Below are 20,749 nucleotides of genomic sequence, written 5' to 3'. Positions count from 1 at the left end.
CTCTATGTGCGGTGCGAGGGAACGCACGGGGTTAAACATGGACGACTGCACGAGAGGCAGATAACCCGGCAGATACACCTGCTTGAGGCTCGGTCACTGTGACTCGGCCTCAAGCAGCCAACCGAAGCCTCGGGGCGGGCCAGCTCATGGCCCAAATCACTGTGTGCATTTGTTAAACTTTACCAAACCACGGTGTATCGTTTTTTTTCTCTCTCTCTCTCTCTGATTTCATTTCACGGCGGAAAAAACATGAAACAGATTAGACAGTGCAAAACTGATTGGCCATGTCATCTAGCCCAAAGCAGAAATTAATCGCTTTATGCGGTAAATAAAAGATACAGCATGTTTGTAGTGTTATCATCCCAGCCTGTTCACGGTCGTCAACACTGTCTAAGTCTTCATCACAGATACGGATGAGACAGTAGTTACATCTACTGGTAGAGAGACTGTACTGCGAGCATTCCGGTATTCCCAGAAAGCGTCGGTTACATCAATTCACCGGAAAAGTTCAGCCTATAGGGTTGTTTTTTTTATTTTATTTAGACGCCTGATATACCTTTCTGTCTGCGTCAGATGGACATGTGCATTCTTGTGTTTTTAGAGTGGATGGACGCTTCCCTTTTCATCATTTTATATCTCCGCACAGATGTGAAAGTCCACGCGGTCGAGCGCGTTCGCCCGTGACCTGCGCAATTCTTTGCAGAAGCGCAGAAACCAACCAACCAACACCCTATAGTTTATAGTTCCTTATAGACTGCGCCAGAAGTGCAACTGAGAGATAAGCTAAAGGGAGAGTCTCAATTATTCGTTTTAATGACTTGCTTGCTGTAAATCTATAGGTCAGATATAATTGGCTTCTCTGTCCACAAGCACTCATGCATACCTTGAGTGCCTGTGGAGTGGAAAGATTACATTAATGTTCCATTTGTTAAGTTTTTATAAAGGGGTTCATTAAAGACTAATAAGTAATTTACAAAATCATCATAAATCATTGAAATGCAGTTGTAACAACATGAAGAAAAAAGGTGACTTCCATGCAATACTTAGTGAGTATTAATGAGTATTTTAAGCTTAATAAATGCACTTATTCATATACAATTTTAATTAAAACTGTAACATTTCCTAAATTCATGCCTTATGTCACAGTGCAGCAAAATAGACAATTATAGTTAGATTAAAATGAGGGAATATGTCATTTTGCGACAGTACACTTTGTGTTTATATGAGCAACTCTTATGTCTTTACTCACATGTGTTGTCACTTATATGTCATTTTGACAAATGTTGACAAATTGGCTGCTACCTCAATAGCTGCTATGTCCATAGAACACTATCTCATAGTATGTTATGTTTACATTTGGCATTTTTAGAAAGTGTCATCTTTTTGGACTACTCTGTACTGGTCGGCACTGCACTGTCTCTCACTGTCTCTCACTGTGCCTATTGTCCTGTTCATTTTTAGTAATTTATTGTACTGTCTCGTACGTTTTGCACACGTTGGCACGTGCAGTTTATATAGGTATGTCATTTAGTCTGTGTAGTCTCATGTGGTTCTGTGTTCTGTGAAGTGGTGGTGGTGTAGTGGTCATAACTGGTAATCAGAAGGTCACTGGTTCGATCCCCACAGCCACCACCATTGTGTCCTTGAGCAAGGCACTTAACTCCAGGTTGTTCCGGGGGGATTGTCCATGTAATAAGGGCTCTGTAAGTCGCTTTGGATAAAAGCGTCTGCCAAATGCATAAATGTAAATGTGTTCTATGTTGTTTTATGTAGCACCATGTTCCTGGAGGAACGTTGTCTTGTTTCACAGTGTACTGTACTAACTGTATATGGTTGAACGACAATAAAACCCACTTGACTTGACTTGATGTCAAAAGAATTTTGCCACTCCGAGTAGTGTCCAAACTTTTCTAAAGTCCTCTGCAAAAACACTTTCCAGGTCTTCATTCACTTTCACAGCATATATCATACAATTTAATTAAGCCATTAATTATAAATGATGTCCATCAAACCATACAGAAATGTATGTGCATACTGTAGGTTTCTGATGTTGGCAACTCCTTCTTTATATGTGTTCGCTTTACATTCAGGAACATATTCATAGGTTACTAATGTTGAATATGTGTTATTAAGCATTTATAACATATGAGGTAAAATTGATCTCTATGGCAAGTCACTATATTTGGCAAGTATGAATGTTGTTATTATAACCGCAGATCAACTATTTATAATGCATTTGTAAATAACATAAGTCATCAATGTACCCCTAAATAAACCCTTAACCAAGGGAACATTAAAGGGATAGCTCACCCAAAAATTATAATTCTCTTATAATTTACTCACCCTCATGCCATTCCAGTATGACTTTCTTCTGCAGAAAACAAACAGAAGAACCTCTCAGCAACATCTTTTGGTCCATTTAATGCAAGTGAATAGTGGCCAGAACTTTGAAGGTCCGAAAAGCACATCAAGGCAGCATAAAAGTAATCCAGAAGACTCCAGTAGTTAAAGCTAAACTATACATTCTCATCCCTGCCCAGTAGGTGGTGATATGCACAATGAATGTTCACAATTAGTGTTTTTATTGATTCACATTCTTCATGCATATCACAACCTACAAGGGCAGGGATGAGAATTTATAGTATGAAAATGTATAGCAAAAAAGGACTTAAATATGGGTCTGTTTCTCACCCACACATATCATATCACTTGTGAAGATATTGATTAAACCACTGTAGTCATAATATCAATTAATTTATTCTGCCTTTGTGATATTTTTGGAGCTTCAAAATTATGGGCACCATTCACTTGGATTGAATGGACCAACAGAGCTGAGATATCCTTCTAAAAATTCTTTATTTGTGTTCAGCAGAAGAAAGAAAGTCATACACACCTGGAATGGCATGAGGGTGAGTAAACAATAGGATCTTTTTTTTTTGTGATCAATCCCTAGGAGGTAGATGAACAAGGCAAGAGAAAGTGTTCCTTACAAGACTGGCCAAATCACACACGGAAGGGAAAAATTGTAGTTATATTTTCAGGGGATGAAAAATGGATTGATATGGGTAGATGAGTGGATGTAAATCAGCTCAGTGAATAAATGAGTGAGTAAGGTAGTGTCTAGTGAACATACACAACTTGGCCTGGTTGGGCTGAGACAGAGTAATTCATATGAATGAATGAAAGATTGAAAGAGGGTTTCCTGTAAGTGGATTTCCCGTAGAGTAGAGTTTGATCAGGCAGCAGAGCGTAGGAGAGATCCCTCTCTATCTCCATTCCATAATCACTGGGAAAAGCCAATCATACCATAGTCTGGAAAATCAATTGGAGTCAAGTCATTTTTATATCTGTAGTGCCTTTCATAACACACATCGTTTCAAAGCAGCTTCACAGAAAATCATATATTAATAGAAAATTCAACTGTAATATCTGTAAAGTCTTAGAGTCATCATTGTGTAGTTTGATAAAATATGACTGAAACTCCATGAGATGTTAATGGAGAAAAATAACCTTGGGGAAAACCAGGCTCTGTGGGTGCCAGTTCCCCTCTGACTAATATCATGAATATAGTGCCAATATTACTTATGTATAGTGCAAGACATGGTTAAAATGATTTAAACACATTGATAACACAGTGTTTAAACAAAGATTTTGTATGAACTTTAAGATTAATGACTAATGTCTTTGAAGTCCATCCTGGAATAACTGCAGAAGTTCACATTAGTTGGCTGATGATGGGTTTTATTGGCAATTAATTAGCCAGTTCTCCAGGATCAAGTTGTGGCTTCTTAATAAGTGGTTTGATAACTGCCATTTTAAAGTTTCTTGGGACATGTCCTAAGGATAGCGAGGAGTTAATAATATTAAGAAGAGGTTCTGAGATTACAGGGAATACCTCTTATAAGAGCTTAGTTGATTTTGGATCTAACAAACATGTTGTGGCTTTTGATGTTTCAATAAGTTTTGTTAGCTCTTCATGACCTATGACAGAGAAAGATTGAAGTTGCATGTGAGGAAAATTATGAGACAATATTTTCTGAGGTACTGTGTCAGATGATTGCATAAATCTGATTTTATTTCTGATTATTTAAATTTTATCAGTAAAGAAATTCATGACGTCATTACTCTTGTGCTGCAACAGAATATCTGGTTAATTTGAGGCTTTATTCCTAACCAATTCAGCCACAATATTGAATAAACACCTAAGATTGTTGTGGGTATTTTCTATGCGTTTGCTCAAATATGCTGACCTGGCAGCTTTTAGTGCCTGTCTGTAGTTACAGGCTCTATCCTTCCTTGCACCACGAAATACCTCTAATTTTGTATTCTTCCACTTGCTCCATTTTCCGAACTGCTTTCTTGAGAGCATGAGTGTGATCATTGTACCATGGTGCAGGGCTTTTTTCTTTAATATTCTTTAAATGAAGGGAGGCAACACTATCAAAAGTGCTAGAGAAGACTGTATTTATATTTTCGGTTATTTCATAAAGTTCTTCTAGGCTTTGGGGTTTATTGAGTGTATGAGATAGATCTGGACGATTATTAGTGAAGCTATCTTTAGTGGTTGAAAGAATAGTTCTACCTGAATGATAGTGTTGTGTAGATTGAGTAACATTAGCTGATCGCAGCAAACAAGAGATGAATGATCTGAGATGTCATCGCTCTGTGGTAGAATTTCTATAGTATCAACATCAACTCCATGTGACAGAATTAAATCTAGTGTATGACTATGGAGATGAGTTGGTCCTGTCACATTTTGACTGACTCCAAGAGTGTTGAGAATATCAATAAATGCTAATCCCAATGTGTCATTTTCATTATCTGTGTGAATGTTGAAGTCGCCAACAGTTAAAGCTCTATCTACAGTAACTACAAGATCTGATAAAAATTTTTGCACATTTTCAGAATAAGGAATAAGGAAATCAGAATAAGGCCCGGGTGATCTATATACTGCAGCAAGGACAAAAGAAAACAGAGATTTTTTTTATTTATATCTGACGGTGTCACATTAAGCATTATTAGTTAAATTTAGACTTAAATTGATATCCTGTCCTCTTAGTAACACCAAAAATGTCACTGTAAATTGTAGCAACACCTCCTTCTCGACTCTTCAGACGAGGCTCATGTTTATGGCAATAAACTAACATCTGGTTTAAGCCAGGTTTCAGTCAAACAGAGCGCATCCAAATTATGATCTGTAATAATTTAATTTACAATTAATGTATTGGTAGAAAGCGATCTAATGTTTAGTAGCCATACCTTCATATGATGTTTATCTTTAATTTTTTTGTTTTGTTGGAGTTTGAACATAATCAGAGTTTTTCTAAATGTGTTTTGTGTTTGGTAGTTTGGGGAACAGACACAGTCTCTATGTGATATCTAGGTGATACAGTCTCTATGTGTTGTAGTTTATGTGACCTGTGTGATGTCTCAAGCAGACAGTGACCAGTTTGTCTGCACTGATGTCTCTCTCCATCTTTCTTGCAAGCTTTCATTCTTTCTCCACCTCCCTCTCTTTATCTCTTTGTCTCTCCCCAGTGCAATTCAGGTTAATTTTCTTCAAGTTAGAGGGGCTTGATTGGCAAGACCACAGACAAGAATATTACAGTTGAACTGATTTGAGAGGGCAAAAGGGACAAGAATGCATTAAAAAGAAAAATGGCAATTTTTAGTGTATGAGAAACGTATGATAAAAGCTTGAAAACACAAGAACACTGTGCAGCTTTACATTGGCTGAATCTAAAGCTACACAGTGTTCTTGGTTTTTCAATCTTTTATCATACGTTTCTCATACACTAAAAATTGCCTTTTTATGCATTATTTTCCTCTGATTATATCTACTCCATGAGCTCTGGTTGTCTTTATCATAATTTTTGTATGCTCTTTAAACTGTAATAATTTACATTTCTAAAACCAACAGTGTTTAGTTAACATGCATTCACATACAAGTCATAAAGATGTATTTTTGCATTGCATCCTCAACGTTCAATTGACGGATTAAAGTCTGCGCGCATCACAAACGATATTGTCCATTTCTACATCAAAAATGCCATCTACCCGCGAAGGCTTACATTTGTACTCATCTCTGCCGGGACTCGAACCCGGAGCCTCTGGATTAGAAGTCCAGCGCGCTATTCCATTGCGCCACAGAGACTGAGCCATATGATATAGCGTAAAGCGAGCTCTTATTCTGCATCAGTTTCCGCATCTCGCAGCATCAGGACCAGTTCATTATTCGTCCTGTAATTGCGCCATGTTCCGCTAGGGGGAGCTCAGTCCCCTCTTCACACTGCTCAGCAATGGCGGACGGCCGCCCTGCGTGTCCGAGAGGTGAAACGAAAATTGTTTATTTTATCTGTTACAAAAATATTAACACGGACCTAGCATAAATAACAGTTATGATATAACAGGTATAATACCGTTATGCTATTTAGGGACCGCCATAACTCAAACATACCAATTGTTCACGAGGCTGGATTTTCAACATCCTTTGTGCAAACGCTTTTCTGGACAAAAAGAATGAAAAGAATTGAACAGTAAACTAAATGTATCCCAAATTTGTTTTACACGTCAAATGTCTTAATCGATTTCTTTAGATGGCATTAATTTGTATTTTGGCATATCAGCCCTTAAAAAAAGTCTTTCAAGTTCGGCATCACTCCACACATGTTAACCCGAAATAATACTAAAAACGAAGCACGTTTGTTTATTCTTCCACTCCTATAAACTCCATCTAGTTTCAGATAGAGATAAATAACCTTTAGATCGTGATTTAGTTTTTTAAAGTGGTCTGGAAGGGAAACGATGAGAGAACAAGTGCTCCAGGATCGAGTGTTTCAATAAACATTACGTGTAGTGATTGAGTGAAGCCTGTAATCTAAACCAATCCATTTTATGGCATTAACATTTAAATAAAAAAGCCCACAGCCATCTCTGACGTTATCATTCAGGTGAACAAGATTTGAGGATTTCAGTCTAATATTATATAAGGAGTTATGTAAGGAGTCTGGGGTTATTTGAAATACTAACGGTATTATAACCTCTTTTATTTATTTAAATCTCCTTCATTAGTGGTTACTATAAAACATGATAATTTCCTTTCATCCCAACACATGAGGAAAACACACATAAATGTTGTGCTTAGCAGCAAAACATAGTGTCACCAGATGGAAAAGCTGCAGAAAATTCAGAGTAGAGGGTAACCGTATACTTCTTACTATGAATTTCCCCTGTTCCAATACAAAGCAAGTCTTGCTGTCATGAAACCACATCAGTACACAAGGAACAATTATTGTTCAGAGTGATTGGATACATTGGATAGGATACTGTAAAATAATTAAATGGTATTTTATCCACCTTATCAGTGTTTTTGAGTCACAGATACTAGAGGTAGATTGAATCCTTTAGTTTGGTCACACATTATACACACAGATTTTTAACATATATACAGTGAAATGTATTAGTATTCACATATCCCAGCTAAGCTGGTCAGAGTGCAGGATCAGCCATGTTACAGCACTGCTGGAGCAGATAGGGTTAAGGGCCTTGCTCAAGGGCCCAACAGTGGCATCTTGGTGGTGCTGGGGCTTGAACCCCCAACCTTCTGGTCAGTAACCCTGAGCCTCTACCACTGAGCAACCACTTAGTTGCTTTTTTGGAACTGTTGCTATCTGCAAAAATTGATGGCGAAAGCTGATGATAGTTTTTTCACCATTTCAAAATAAAAGTTCCCAGTGAGCGTCAGGATAATTTATCCATAAAAGTCTGCGCATGAATATCTTAATATTTTCTGGTTATTTTGGTTGAACAATAAACTGCATCTGAGATTTTATTCATTTAGGACTCTTTGTCTGTGCCCTTCATAGTGAGAAAAGAATAAAATAATAAAAAAAATGTGACATTCTATAAATATTTTAAAATCTATTGTCCGGTTATATTGGTTATCGGCCTTTCCCACCACTTTAGGTATGGGAATCAGTAAAATCCACTATCGTTTGAACTCTTAACAGACACTATGAAATGCAAATTGCTTTGCATCTACATAAAAACACACGCAAGACCAACATTCCCACAAATATTGCTCCAACTAGCCTAACTATGTTGTCTGAACGAGTATTGAACAATGTTGTTGATTTGTGAGTTCCCATGCATTCATTTAAAAATTTATAAATGATGTGGTTATTGTTATAGGCTTATTTTTTTGCTGTTTGTTTACTTTGTTGTTATTTTTGTTGCCACTGTAAGTCAATTGTTGTGTGGTTATATTAGGAGAACATCTTTTAACTTAATGAGGTTTGTTGATTGTCACTGTTACCCGAACAGTACTACTAACTTCTAAACATTATCGGTGAAGCAATCAAAACCATCCATCCATCGTCAACCACTTATCCTGTGTACAAGGTCGCAGGGGGCTGGAGTCTATCCCAGCTAACATTAGGCAAAAGGCAGGGGACACCCTGGACAGGTCACCAGTCCATCACAGGGCCACACATACACTCACGGCAATTTTTTTGGAGACACCAATTAACCTAGCCTGCATGTCTTTTGGATGGTGGGAGGAAGCCAGAGTACCCAGAGAGAACCCACACAGACACAGGGAGAACATGCAAACTCCACACAGAAAGGCCAGGGCAACCAGGGTTTGAACCCACAACCTTCTTGCCATGAGGCAACAGTGCTAACCGCTGCACCACCGCTGCATCTTCTGTTTTAGGAGTAATTATGATGTTTTATGTAAAGGTGTCCTTTAAACCGTTTTAACCCTGTCAATCTTTATTTCAGAAACATGTTCCCTGAAAAAGATCCACCTTGCACTTTCTGTAAAGCTGTGAATGAATCTGCTCCTCACCTTTTTTGGCAATGTGTCCACTATGTATTATTTTTGGAGAAAATTTTGTTTGCTTGTACGCACCTCTATTTTAACTAGTTTTATTTATATATTTTTTTGCTTTGCTTTATAAAGACTTTTTATTTGGTTTCCACAGTTTTGATAACTTAAAAAGTGAGTATTTTCTGATAAATCTGCTTATTTTTCTTGGCAAGTTTTTTACATAAGTGTAAATTTCTGTCTGAAAATCCTCTATTTACACTTTTTTGTAAAGACTTGAAATATAATTTTAATACTCTTTGTACCTCCAACAACTCCAAAGCTTTGAAAACCATTGCACTGTGTAGTGAATATAATGTCTTTGGTATTATATCTGAAGTATTGTGTGCTATGTATAGGCCTACCCCTGGCTTGTTTCGCTTGTTACTAATAATAAAAAAAAGACTTTACAAAAGATCAAGATGTATACCCTTTAGCGAGCGGGAAGAACTTTGAAAGTATGCAAATAACTGCAGGCTTCACCTTTCAGCCGTCAACAGTCATTTATTTTCCAAAGTCTGGCACTGCTGCTTTTAATAAGCGTTCTGCTCTGGTAAGTAAAATGGTTTTCAATTTATACCGTTAACAGTTAGGTTGGCAGCCACAGTAATGAAACGGTAGGGTAAATTACTTTAGCTGGGTAAGTTGTGGAAGTAACGTTAGCCTTCAGTTTGCATCGTTTATAACTTAATTCATAATAAATGATAGTAAATGAGCATGTATATATGAGTCAGTTGGATATAATGTCCATAAAGTGTCTTCTAATTAGCTTGATAAAATTAATTCCATCTGCAGCATGAAAAGAGATTTTTAATCCGTTTTGGGGTTATTTCAAAACGAGCGTTTTTCTCGAGAAAAACTGAGACTAGCCGAGAAACAGATTAAAAAAAATCTCTTTTTCATTCTTTTTCTATTCAGCTTGTGCGACTTTAAATCTCACAATTCTGACTTTATTTTTCGCAATTTTTAGTTTATATCTCACAATACTGACTTTTTTACTCTCATTTTACACATGACGCACTAGCAAATGTGACTAGCATCAGGCAACAAGCGCGTGCTAGTCTGGTTTTCCTTTTCTTGACTAGTTGATGAGTGTTGTTCTTACTATCCTGTTTATAGAGAGTGATTGATGCTGTCAGTGCATTCTTACTCACTAATGGTGCGTTCACGTTCAAGACGAAGTCAGCGTTTCACACTGCGCGATTACATACAAAGTCAACGCAAAGATATGGATAGACTCGAACATGCGAAATCGCTTCATTGGATGTCTGGATGTCGCTGAGAAATTCGCATGACGTGTTGTCGCGAAAGCCTATCAGGATTGAGATTGTCATGATGTCACTGACATAGTAGTAGAAGAAATCTGGAAAAATCTATGAAATATTTGTTGTAGCGTGAGTGTGCACCCGGAATTGTATGACACAACCTCACATGTACAGAGACCGGACGAAAAAAGTAATCGCTTGGAGGAAAGTGAGCGATTGATTCCACCTATTGGTTGTACTTTTAAGACGTAGACGTAGAAGCCCCTCCTCCTGTCCTTTTCCGGAAGAGAAGGGGGATACTCGCGGGTTCGCGTTACTCGCGCGATCTTTTTAAAACTGTTTAAACACAAATTTATAATCCAGTGGTCAAACTCGCGTGAGCAATGCGAGGTGAAAAGTTTCTTCTCATTGTATGTGAACGCACCATAAATGTCAAGTAGACGTCTAAATTTCGAGTTAAAAAAGTCAGAATTGCGAGATGTAGCCTAATGTCGCAACCCAGCGGGCACCTTGATATCAATTTGACGTCAAATATTAGTTAAGACTTGATCAAGATGCTGTATATTGTCTTTTTATTAAATGTTTTACTCTGTGACGGAAACAGGCGTCTACAGAAAGCATTCATTAAGTTTAATTATATTTGTTGTAACTGTTACGTTTTGTAGGCTCAAGTGGAAGTTCAATTGAGTGGAATTTCCTCAATCTTCAAAAAAGAAGAAGAAAAAAAAAAGTTGGTAATAGAATGCTTCATTTTATTAGCAATGTACCTATAAGTGGTGGTGTAGTGGGCTAAACTGTTAAGCAGTAGGTTGCCGGTTTGATCCCCACAGCCACCACAATTGTGTCCTTGAGCAAGGCACTTAACTCCAGGTTGCTCCGGGGGGATTGTCCCTGTAATAAATGCACTGTAAGTCGCTTTAGATAAAAGCGTCTGCCAAATGTACAAGGCAGTGTTTCCCATTAATTAACTAATCTGGCGGCCTGCCATAGTTTATTTTGTCCCGCCATAGTTTAACGCACCGTGTGTGTGTGTGTGTGTGCGCGCGCGCGCGTGTCAATTAGCAAGCCATCAAGATGATTGAAACAAGGTGTCATTTATTCTGTAGACATGTATTCGTGTGTCTGCAGGTGTTTGCTGAGTTCTACGCAACCAGTTTTACAGAGAGCTCGACCGACACACACTAGAGGATGGATACCCGAACAGCCCGACGTCGGGACCCGACGGGCCGGGTTCGGACACATATTTTGAAATGACGTTCGGGTTCGGGTCGGGCTCGGTCACGTCGGCGCGATAAGGCATTGAACATTTGAAATTTAAAACAGCTTATTATAATGTTTAACTGGATGCAAATGTTTATTTTTGTGATTCAAATAAATTTAAAATATTACCCTAACATCCATCTTCATGTGTGCGGAAATTTGTTTATGTTGCTGTGACAAACGCGCAACACGTGCGTGCATAATATTGCATATTTGGCTACATGTGGCTGGCAGCGCAACGATGGAAGACGTTAAAAAGAAGTTGATGGATTATGTGAATAGATCCCATGTTAGGCTACAGTTTTATTAGCCACACAGTTTTCGAGAAGAGTGATTTTCATTTCAATAAGCTGCATTTGTGTTACGTTAAAGTTTTGTTCTGTTAGCTTGGGCAATTTTTGGTAGACCTAGTTTTGTTCATTTAATTTCAATTGGCTATTTGTTTGGGCCTCTTGTGCGCACCTGTGTTAACATGCGCTTTGTTGGCCGTGTGCGGCGCACGCTGATGCGTTGCGCACATCTGTAAACATTACCGAATGCCTTCCAGTTGCTAAATAAAAGCGGGCTTTCTACACAAACAAACGTACGTGTCATTAGTATGAGAAAAAAAAAAACGAGATTTTTTAACTGTGTCGGGCTCGGACATAAATATCTTAATGACGTTCGGGTTCGGTCGGGTTCGGTTACTGCCCTGTCGGACGCGTGTCAGGCTCGGACAGAAAAATGCAGCCCGATCCGCACTCTAACACACACCACGACTGATTGCCTTGTACAGGCAGAAGGCGTCACGGACAGGAAAGACAGCATGCAGAGGCGCTGCGGGAGATCTTTATAACTTATGATCTCAAGGTATGTTTAGGATTAATTTTGCCATCAACACAACATTGATCACATTTTGTGCAGACATTTCAGAGTATTACAGCACATAAACAAAGAAGCAAGCTGACTCAAAAATAGAGTAAATACAAAAAAGGAGCAGAGTTTAATACATTTTGGCATTAGCTGATACAAATTATTAAAATGTATTAAGACTGGCCCAGGCACTGAAATATCTCTACTATAATTATAACCGTGTTTATTTTATCCATCCTGTTATTACTAGAATTGTTTACAGATATCTACATATAGCGATCACATCTTATTTGCATGGTTCTTTAATTCATTTCTTTACCATTACATGTCTCAGAACATGATCAAACCCGAATGTAATTCCTTTGATAAAGGAATCCCTCAGGTCATATTGAATACACAACAGAATCTTGACTCAGATTTTAATATTTTACTCAAACATATCACAGATGGTGAAGGGATGGTTCACCCAAAAATGAAAATTCTGTCATCAATTACTCACCCTCATGTCATTCCGAACCCATAAGACTTTTGTTCATCTTTCGGAACCAAAATTAAGACATTTGTAATTAAACCTGGGATATTTCTGTCCCTCCATTTACAGTCCAAGTAACCAAAACTTTCAAGCTCCAAAAAGTTCATAAAGGTACTGTAAAAGTAATCCACATGACTCCAGTGGTTTAATACCAATTTTATAAAGCAGTACGAATGCTTGGTGTGTGCAAAAAAACGAATATTAAGTCTTTTTAACAAAATATCTTCACTTCCACATAGATCTCTGACACACATTCACAAGAGAACCATAATGCATGGGTCTTGTGTTGATTCGAGAGTGGACAAAAAAAAAAAAGCAAGTCCTCCTCTGTCGAAATCTGCACACATCTTTGTTACAGAGATTTTTCTATGTTTGTGTGATTTGTAGATTTTTTCTATGTTTCTATGTTTTTCTAAGTTTGTGTACAGCGTCCCTCTTCCTTTGCTGTAAACAGTGCAAAGCTTCCAGGTCCCGTTGTATCGTGAGAATGCCCGCTCTTGTATATGATGTTATTGTGATATGTCGGCACCCGGAAGCATTGCGTTTTTTAAATGGCACTCGTGTTGTGGTTCTCTTGCAAACACGTTTCGGAGATCAATGTGGTATCGCAGATATTTTGTGAATAAAGACTTAATTTTCGTTTTGTTGCGCACACCAAGCATTCATATCACTTCCAAAATTTGGGATTAAACCACTGGAGTCACATGGATTACTTTTACGGTGCCTTTATGAACTTTTTAAAGCTTAAAAGTTTTGGTTACTTGAACCAGAAATATGGGACCAGGGACAGAATTATGTAAATGGAGGGACAAAAATCTCCCAGGTTTCATTAAAAATGTCTTAATTTGTGTTCCGAAGATTAACAAAAGTCTTGTGGCTTTGGAATGATTGATGACCGGATTTACATTTTTGGTTGAACTATCTCTTTTTAATTTGATGTTTTATACACATCATTGGATCATTGTTGGGAGGACCTGGCCTGCAGTGAACAAGTGACAGGACAGTGACTGGAATTGCAGTTATGGTCTTGTCGTTGGACTGTCTCGCTTGTTTTGACCTCTACAAGAGTAAAGAATCCAGTCACTAACCAGAAACAAAGTTGAATACTTTTGTTACAGGATATACATACAGTACAGTGCTCATGTGACATTGTGATCTGCTAAAATATGACCAATACTTATTAATTAGTTAATTATGAAAAATTAAAAATAAAATTGGCAGACTCCCTTATCCAAAGCAACTTACATTTATCTAATTCATACAACTTTGCATTAAGGATCTTACTCAATAGGTAATAGGCATAGGTAGCACCAATTTGTGCTTAAAGTATTTGTAAAATAATTACTTTGATATGTTTATCAAGGAAGTACATGATGTCAATGTGAGATGCAATTTGTCCCTTTGTGCACTTCCTGTCTACCTGCACGAGGATAACTGCAATGTAAGCACTGTTATGTGTTAATATCATAAAGTAAACAAACTTGAATGCATCTTCCAGCATTTTACATAATGAAAATTATTACTTTATAGTTTTGTATTTTTTCAAGTCTATCTAACTACTGGAGCTCTCCTCATAATTGGATTGTTTGTATTTTACAGCAGGAAGAGGAGCCAGATATCACTGACACTCCTGTTGCTCTCCTGACTACTGGTGCAGACATCTTCAGCCTCATCTTGCTTCATCATTTTTGTTGTAGTTGAGAGGGATATTGTTGTGAGTGATCTTCCCAGATTACCCGATGCATTCATATTGTTGTTTGGCCATGCATTCAATTTGGAGTATCCAAAGAAACTCATCCACATGTTCACCTTTATCCAGAAAATACTGATGTGGCTGGATGATAATAAACCACTGAAACCATGCCTACTGACTTTGAAGAATTATTTGTTGAAAGACTGAACCAATCAGCAAGCTTGAATGCCCATGTGCAAAACAGTCAGTACATTATTCAGATTATTCAGATAATTTTCTGCCAAACAGCATGTTCAGACTGATTTTGGAAAGAGCGTTCACTCATGTTCGATTGTCATTTATGCAGTGGGTTTTCAAAAGCTGATAATGATTGTTAGTAACTTTGAAAAGGCAATGCCAGAATGCCATGCTATAATAACAATAACATGTTATTTATTGATTGTTGTTCCCCCGTTTTCAGAATGGTGTTGGAGTGTTTACTATAAAATATTCTTGTATTATATATTGTATTTTATACAGTATTGTATTATATATATATAATTTTTCCAGTCTTCAACTGTCCAATTTTGGTGAGCTCTTGCAAATTGTAGCCTCTTTTTCCTATTTGTAGTGGAGATGAGTGGTACCCGGTGGGGTCTTCTGCTGTTGTAGCCCATCCGCCTCAAGGTTGTGCGTGTTGTGGCTTCACAAATGATTTGCTGCATACCTCGGTTGTAACGAGTGGTTATTTCAGGCAAAGTTGCTCTTCTATCAGCTTGAATCAGTCAGCCCATTCTCCTCTGACCTCTAGCATCAACAAGGCATTTTCAGCCCACAGGACTGCCGCATACTGGATGTTTTTCCTTTTCACACCATTCTTTGTAAACCCTAGAAATGGTTGTGCGTGAAAATCCCAGTAACTGAGCAGATTGTGAAATACTCAGACCGGCCCGTCTGGCACCAACAACCATGCCACGCTCAAAATGGCTTAAATCACCTTTCTTTCCCATTCTGACATTCAGTTTGGAGTTCAGGAGATTGTCTTGACCAGGACCACACCCCTAAATGCATTGAAGCAACTGCCATGTGATTGGTTGATTAGATAATTGCATTAATGTGAAATTGAACAGGTGTTCCTAATAATCCTTTAGGTGAGTGTATCTTCAGATGCAAATATGGCAATTAACTTCATGTAAAAGTAATGGTGACCAAATGAAAACTCTCCTATAGTGAATTGATAGTTGGCTGAACAAAAAATGAGTAGTTCTCTCAACAAGAAGTTTTGCATTTAATTAATAAACTAATTCAAACTGACTTAACAAAGCAACGTCACTGAGGACAATTACTGCATCACGATGCCTTTATTATTTAAGTTTGCTCAACAATTATTTTTTACAGCATAGTTGATGTTGTCCAGAGTTTTTATTACTTATGGCTTTTGCCACCCAAAGTGATGTTTTTCGTCAACACATTGAATTGAAATCAAGCACAACTCAACATAGTTAAGAACACTGCAGTGACAGTAAAATGGGCCAACTGCTTTAGGACATGTAAAGGAAATAATGTAAACTAAATTACAGTTATGTTTACATTATTACTGTAAGGTTCATTGCAAATTATATGTTAAATGTTCTGTTCCACTTTTTCAGTTTACTACAAAACATAAAGCTTTTAACATGAGAGTTTTTTTGTGTTGACATAATTTATTATATTAATTAATTTGGTCCATAAGGACCTATCAAGGCAGACAAACAAAAGAACAAAGCTTTCTCTTCTTCATGTGTACATCTCACACAGTCTCTCACATCCATGGGTTTACATAGCAGCAAGTGCGACTGATGTGAGAACAGTCAGAGCGATGACAACATAGCCAGAACGATAGACTTCAGGTATCTTAAAACCCTTCCCAACATCCCAAATCTGAGAGGCAGAAAGAAAGAGACGGAGAGATTAACCAAAATTATATCTAAACAGAGAAATGCTCAAATTTTTGTATTTGGTCACATGTGAATGGTTATGCTTTTTTGAGTCGAGTCATTTAATGAATGCGTGTGTGTGTACCAGATGACGGATGCCATTGAAGGTGTGGAAAGCCACTGGGAAAGCCAGAGCAAATTTGCTGAAAGCAAGGAATTGGGGCCCAAAGGACATGGAGTGAATCAGATCAAGGTAATATGGAAAATTCTCTGGTAACACCAAAGCGGCGAGTGCAAACGCAGAGATACCTGAGACAGAGACAACATCATTATTTAATATCAACAAACAAGCACTGAATACAAAGAGGTTCTTTAATTGTAAATTGAAGCAGTCTACTAAGGCAATTAGTAGTTACCTCCACTAAGCCCCACTCCTGTTCCTCTGTGTGAGATTGACATCATCATGGGCATAGACCACCTGCAAAACACCATTATTTAAAAAAAAAAAAAAAACATTTTTTGTTTTGGATTGGTTGACTCATGTCATGACATCAAAAGTAATAAATCACTAATAGGAAGGGTGTAGTATTGGGCTGGGTGATATATAGAATATTCTCAATATTATCGCAATGATTTTTCTGGGGATATAAAATTAGGCAATATAGTGAATATTGCAATGATTGTAGTGTGCTTTTTATTTGGCAACTACATTTCCTAAAGAGTGCGTCATTAGGCAAATTTCACGATACTTCAGGGCTGCTCACTTCATCAAAATAAAATCTAAAAAGTAAAATTTGATTTGTTAAAATCAAAATATTAATTGAATTATGGTACATTTTCCCAATAGAGATTAGGATGATTAGCTGAAAGGCAGACGTTGGAAAGCAAATGCTAACCTTAGTAAGAGTACCGCTTGAACAAATATTTTCATTTTCTTGGTTGGCTGCAATTTCTTTATTATTATTTGCAGCAAAGCAAAACAAACTCTGAAAACATAATGATTATGTCCCCAAAAGAGGGATCCACAAACTTATCAATTTCTTAAAAGTTCTGTTGGCTTTGTTTTATTCTATTTAAAACTCCACAAAATTAATCATAATTCATCATACACTTCAAAACAAATACCTTCTGTTTACAGTGACTAAATATTGTTCATAAAGGGATAGTTCACCCAAAAATGAAAATCCTCTCATCATTTACTCACCCTCATGATATCTTATTGATATTTTTCACACCAAAAGTGATTGTATCATTTTAGAAGACATGAATCTAACTGCTGTAGTATCAATGACATTTATGCTAACTATCTGTTCTTTTTGGAGCTTCAAAATCTGATCACCATCCACTTGCATTTAAGGGCCTACTGAGCTGAGATATAGTTCTTCAAATGTGTTCTGGTTATGATAGAAAGTCATACACACCTGTGATCTCATGATGGTGAATAAATAACTAGAGAATTCACATTTTTGGATAAACTATCCCTTTAAGCATGTTTAAGAATAAAGGACTTTAAAGGAAAAAATTATGGAAGAAAATCTCTGTATTAGTACAAGAACTTTCACAATGCTCACACAGACCATCTGACCTTCAAGTGTGCAGTTTAAATGTCTGACATTCAGATACCAATATATCAGTCTCAGAGCTGTCATGTTTAACAAGGACATTTGTCAAATCTACAAACAGTTATTTATAGCTTTAGAAAATAAAGCTTTATAGCTTTTTTTTTTTAATAGAAATTCAAACAGGAGACAGGTACTCAACATTGCAAGTAGTTACACAAGCAGAATTCACAATCCTGCTGATGGTAAGATCCATACACAGCAAGATTCAGGATGGGTAACACTCACCCGTAGATGGTTATATGTGGTGAGACAGGTCGGTTGAGTCGTGTGTTTTTTGTCCAATACTTGTTCATTTCCTCTTTAGCTGTGGTTCCCATAGGAACGGCACTAGCAAACAGGGAGGAGAAGAGCTTTATAAGTACAAAATTTACATTCAAAAACACTCCTGAGGAAGACATTCTTAGCATGAAAGATTTGTAGGGAAAATATTTGAATGGTGAAAAACACGCAAAAATAATACTCACTGTCTGTAGAGTACGCCGCCAAACTGTGACCGTGATGTGTATAGACCCTGCCGGGCCACCGTCCTTTGAGAAAACACAGAAAAAAATTAGTCAGGAAATAAGTGAAGGAAAACTAATTAAAGCAGTTAACATTTCCAATAGCAAGGTGGTTCCTCAAGATTAAGAGAGTTGTATTTGGCTGGTCATGTGATCCTAACATGGCAGCCCCCTCCATGAAGGACCCATGAAGATTTAAACAGCTTTTATAAGGTTACTGATAAGAGTGGAGTCATCTTCTCATGCTCACACTTGTTTCAAAATAACAATTAATTTCTCTAAGAGTACAACTTTATTTATGAGGAAAGAAATTATGAGGGCACCTTTAATCATAAGCAACATTACAGGTCCTAGTTGATGAATAATCAGTGCTTAGTTATATAAAACGTATGACAGGTTAACATCTAATCTGATGTAATTCTCCACAAGTGGAAATAAATTCACACTGTCTGTTTATCAAAAGTACGGTAATGAGAATCCAGCAGAGACAGAAAACACAAAAAGGGACAAGTTGAGAAAATTCCTGTCAACTTGCATACATTATCAATAAATTATTTGTATAATTATTATTCATATAAATGTAAATTACAGCACGTATAGATGTTGAAAGCAAAATACAATGCACCTAGAATAAGTATAAACACACAAAGATATTGTATATGACGTGCATTTTAACAGAACCGATCAAAGTGCAGTAAACGGAGTTACATATCAAACAAATTAACGACGTCAGAAAATCTTCAAATATCGCGACTGCAAAATACTTATCTCTGTTTCATCTGATCGTACTGTCACAACGATAACTTCCATCTTAAACAAATTACATCGCAAAACTGTCACATTTAAATGTTCGTACTGACCTTAGAAGCAACGCCATGTTTTGGAGCTTGAGTAATCGGACGTGACGCAACCGGATATACCAACTGAAACCTATGAGGTACATCAGCTGCCGCCATTTTGATAAGGTAAGCTGTTTGAGAAGTAATTTAGATAAATAGTTTTTAAAACGTACAGTTTATATGAATAGTTGTTTTAATAACGTATAAAACGTACTAGAAAACCTTTACAATTCATTTCTATTTTATTTTAATTTAATTTACATGTTCACAGTTTCATTTGCAAAGTGGATTCAATTTGAAAACGTGTCACGTTCAACCTTGAACGTTAAACATCTAGAGATATTAATGCAACTTCTGCGTTCAATTACTTGATGTTTCTGGCAAATATTTAAATAGAATTATATATTTAGAACGGTCACTAGCAATTATAGTAACTATATGTAATTATATGTATACACTTAAGAAAATCAGTCCATTGTTAAGATTATGTATTTATTTTAATTGTCTGACAAATGAACATCAAACTGAACAGTGTAATTTTTAAATAATGTGCATAATCTGAATTCAGGATAATGTGAAATATTTATTTAAACTTATTGAGGAGGATGAACTTTAAAAACGTAGTTAACAAATGCAGGGGTGTAAAGTAACGAATTACAAATACTCACGTTACTGTAATTAAGTAGTTTTGCCCCGTAATTGTACTTTTAAGTAGTTTATAAATTGTGTACTTTTACTTGAGTATATTTTAAGTGCTGTAGCTGTACTTTTACTGCCCTATTTTCCCACCATCTGTGTTCACTACTTCCCTGTCCTGATTTTGTTTTTATCCATCAATGTGATTGGCTAGGCAGAGTGTGACTCCCATCAAATCAAATCACACACTTGAACAGCAGCTGTAGATCAGGCACCAACTGTGGAGGATGCCTCAAGTTCAACACCTAAAAGGGCTTTTCACAGGGAAAAAGTTGCTTGATTTTGTCATGTGTGTTGAACTTGCTCAAGCCAGATATCAGCATTAATACTGCCTCTAATGTGAAGAAACATATCAAGGAAAATTTGATATTTCTGCTTACTAGATTCTGTGTGTCTATAATGTAGCCTGTAAATTATCTATCTGTCACTGAGATTATTGGATTGATGTGAGAGATTAAGGCGATGTTATCAATAGGGCTGTGAGCTGTTCAAAAGTGAGTGTAAACAGTGGGACAAAAAGCATATTTGCATCAAAATGTTAGACTTGAAGTGTAACCGAATTGAGCAGTGTCTAGTAGGCTATGTCATATAAAGGCTATTAATCAAACAACAAGGAAACGAGAAAAACACTCTCTGCTTTTGGCTGAATAACTTGAGTAGCTTTAAAGGAATTAATGTAATAGAATAAAACAGTGATTTGTTTTAATTTTTTTATATATATAATATTGT

At 36.9% G+C, this 20,749-nt stretch overlaps 1 protein-coding gene and 1 non-coding gene across 2 annotated transcripts; both read right to left on the bottom strand.

Annotated features, from left to right (window-relative positions):
• Window positions 1–6,080: 6,080 nt before the first annotated feature.
• trnar-ucu (transfer RNA arginine (anticodon UCU)) lies at window positions 6,081–6,154 on the bottom strand. Its single transcript has one exon. It is a non-coding gene; the product is annotated as a tRNA-Arg (tRNA).
• A 9,611-nt stretch (window positions 6,155–15,765) lies between these two features.
• LOC127645318 (succinate dehydrogenase cytochrome b560 subunit, mitochondrial-like) lies at window positions 15,766–19,385 on the bottom strand. The gene is made up of 6 exons (XM_052128895.1): window positions 19,346–19,385; window positions 18,450–18,512; window positions 18,211–18,312; window positions 16,780–16,841; window positions 16,509–16,672; window positions 15,766–16,367 (listed from the first exon to the last, which is right to left on the bottom strand). Exons 1-6 carry the CDS (start codon window positions 19,360–19,362, stop codon window positions 16,263–16,265), a joined length of 513 nt encoding a protein of 170 aa, XP_051984855.1. The 5' UTR covers window positions 19,363–19,385; the 3' UTR covers window positions 15,766–16,262.
• Window positions 19,386–20,749: the final 1,364 nt, after the last annotated feature.

The sequence above is a fragment of the Xyrauchen texanus genome, chromosome 6 (genome assembly GCF_025860055.1).
Source record: "Xyrauchen texanus isolate HMW12.3.18 chromosome 6, RBS_HiC_50CHRs, whole genome shotgun sequence".
In the NCBI taxonomy this organism is placed as follows: Eukaryota; Metazoa; Chordata; class Actinopteri; order Cypriniformes; family Catostomidae; genus Xyrauchen; species Xyrauchen texanus.
This window is presented reverse-complemented; position numbering and strand designations above follow the sequence as displayed.

Excerpts from the sequence above, each read along its gene's own strand:
- LOC127645318 (XM_052128895.1), bottom strand. Across the intron at positions 16,673-16,779 it reads AGGAGTGGGGCTTAGTGGAG|GTATCTCTGCGTTTGCACTC; the intron begins GTAACTACTAAT and ends TCTCTGTCTCAG. Across the intron at positions 16,368-16,508 it reads TCAATGGCATCCGTCATCTG|ATTTGGGATGTTGGGAAGGG; the intron begins GTACACACACAC and ends TCTGCCTCTCAG.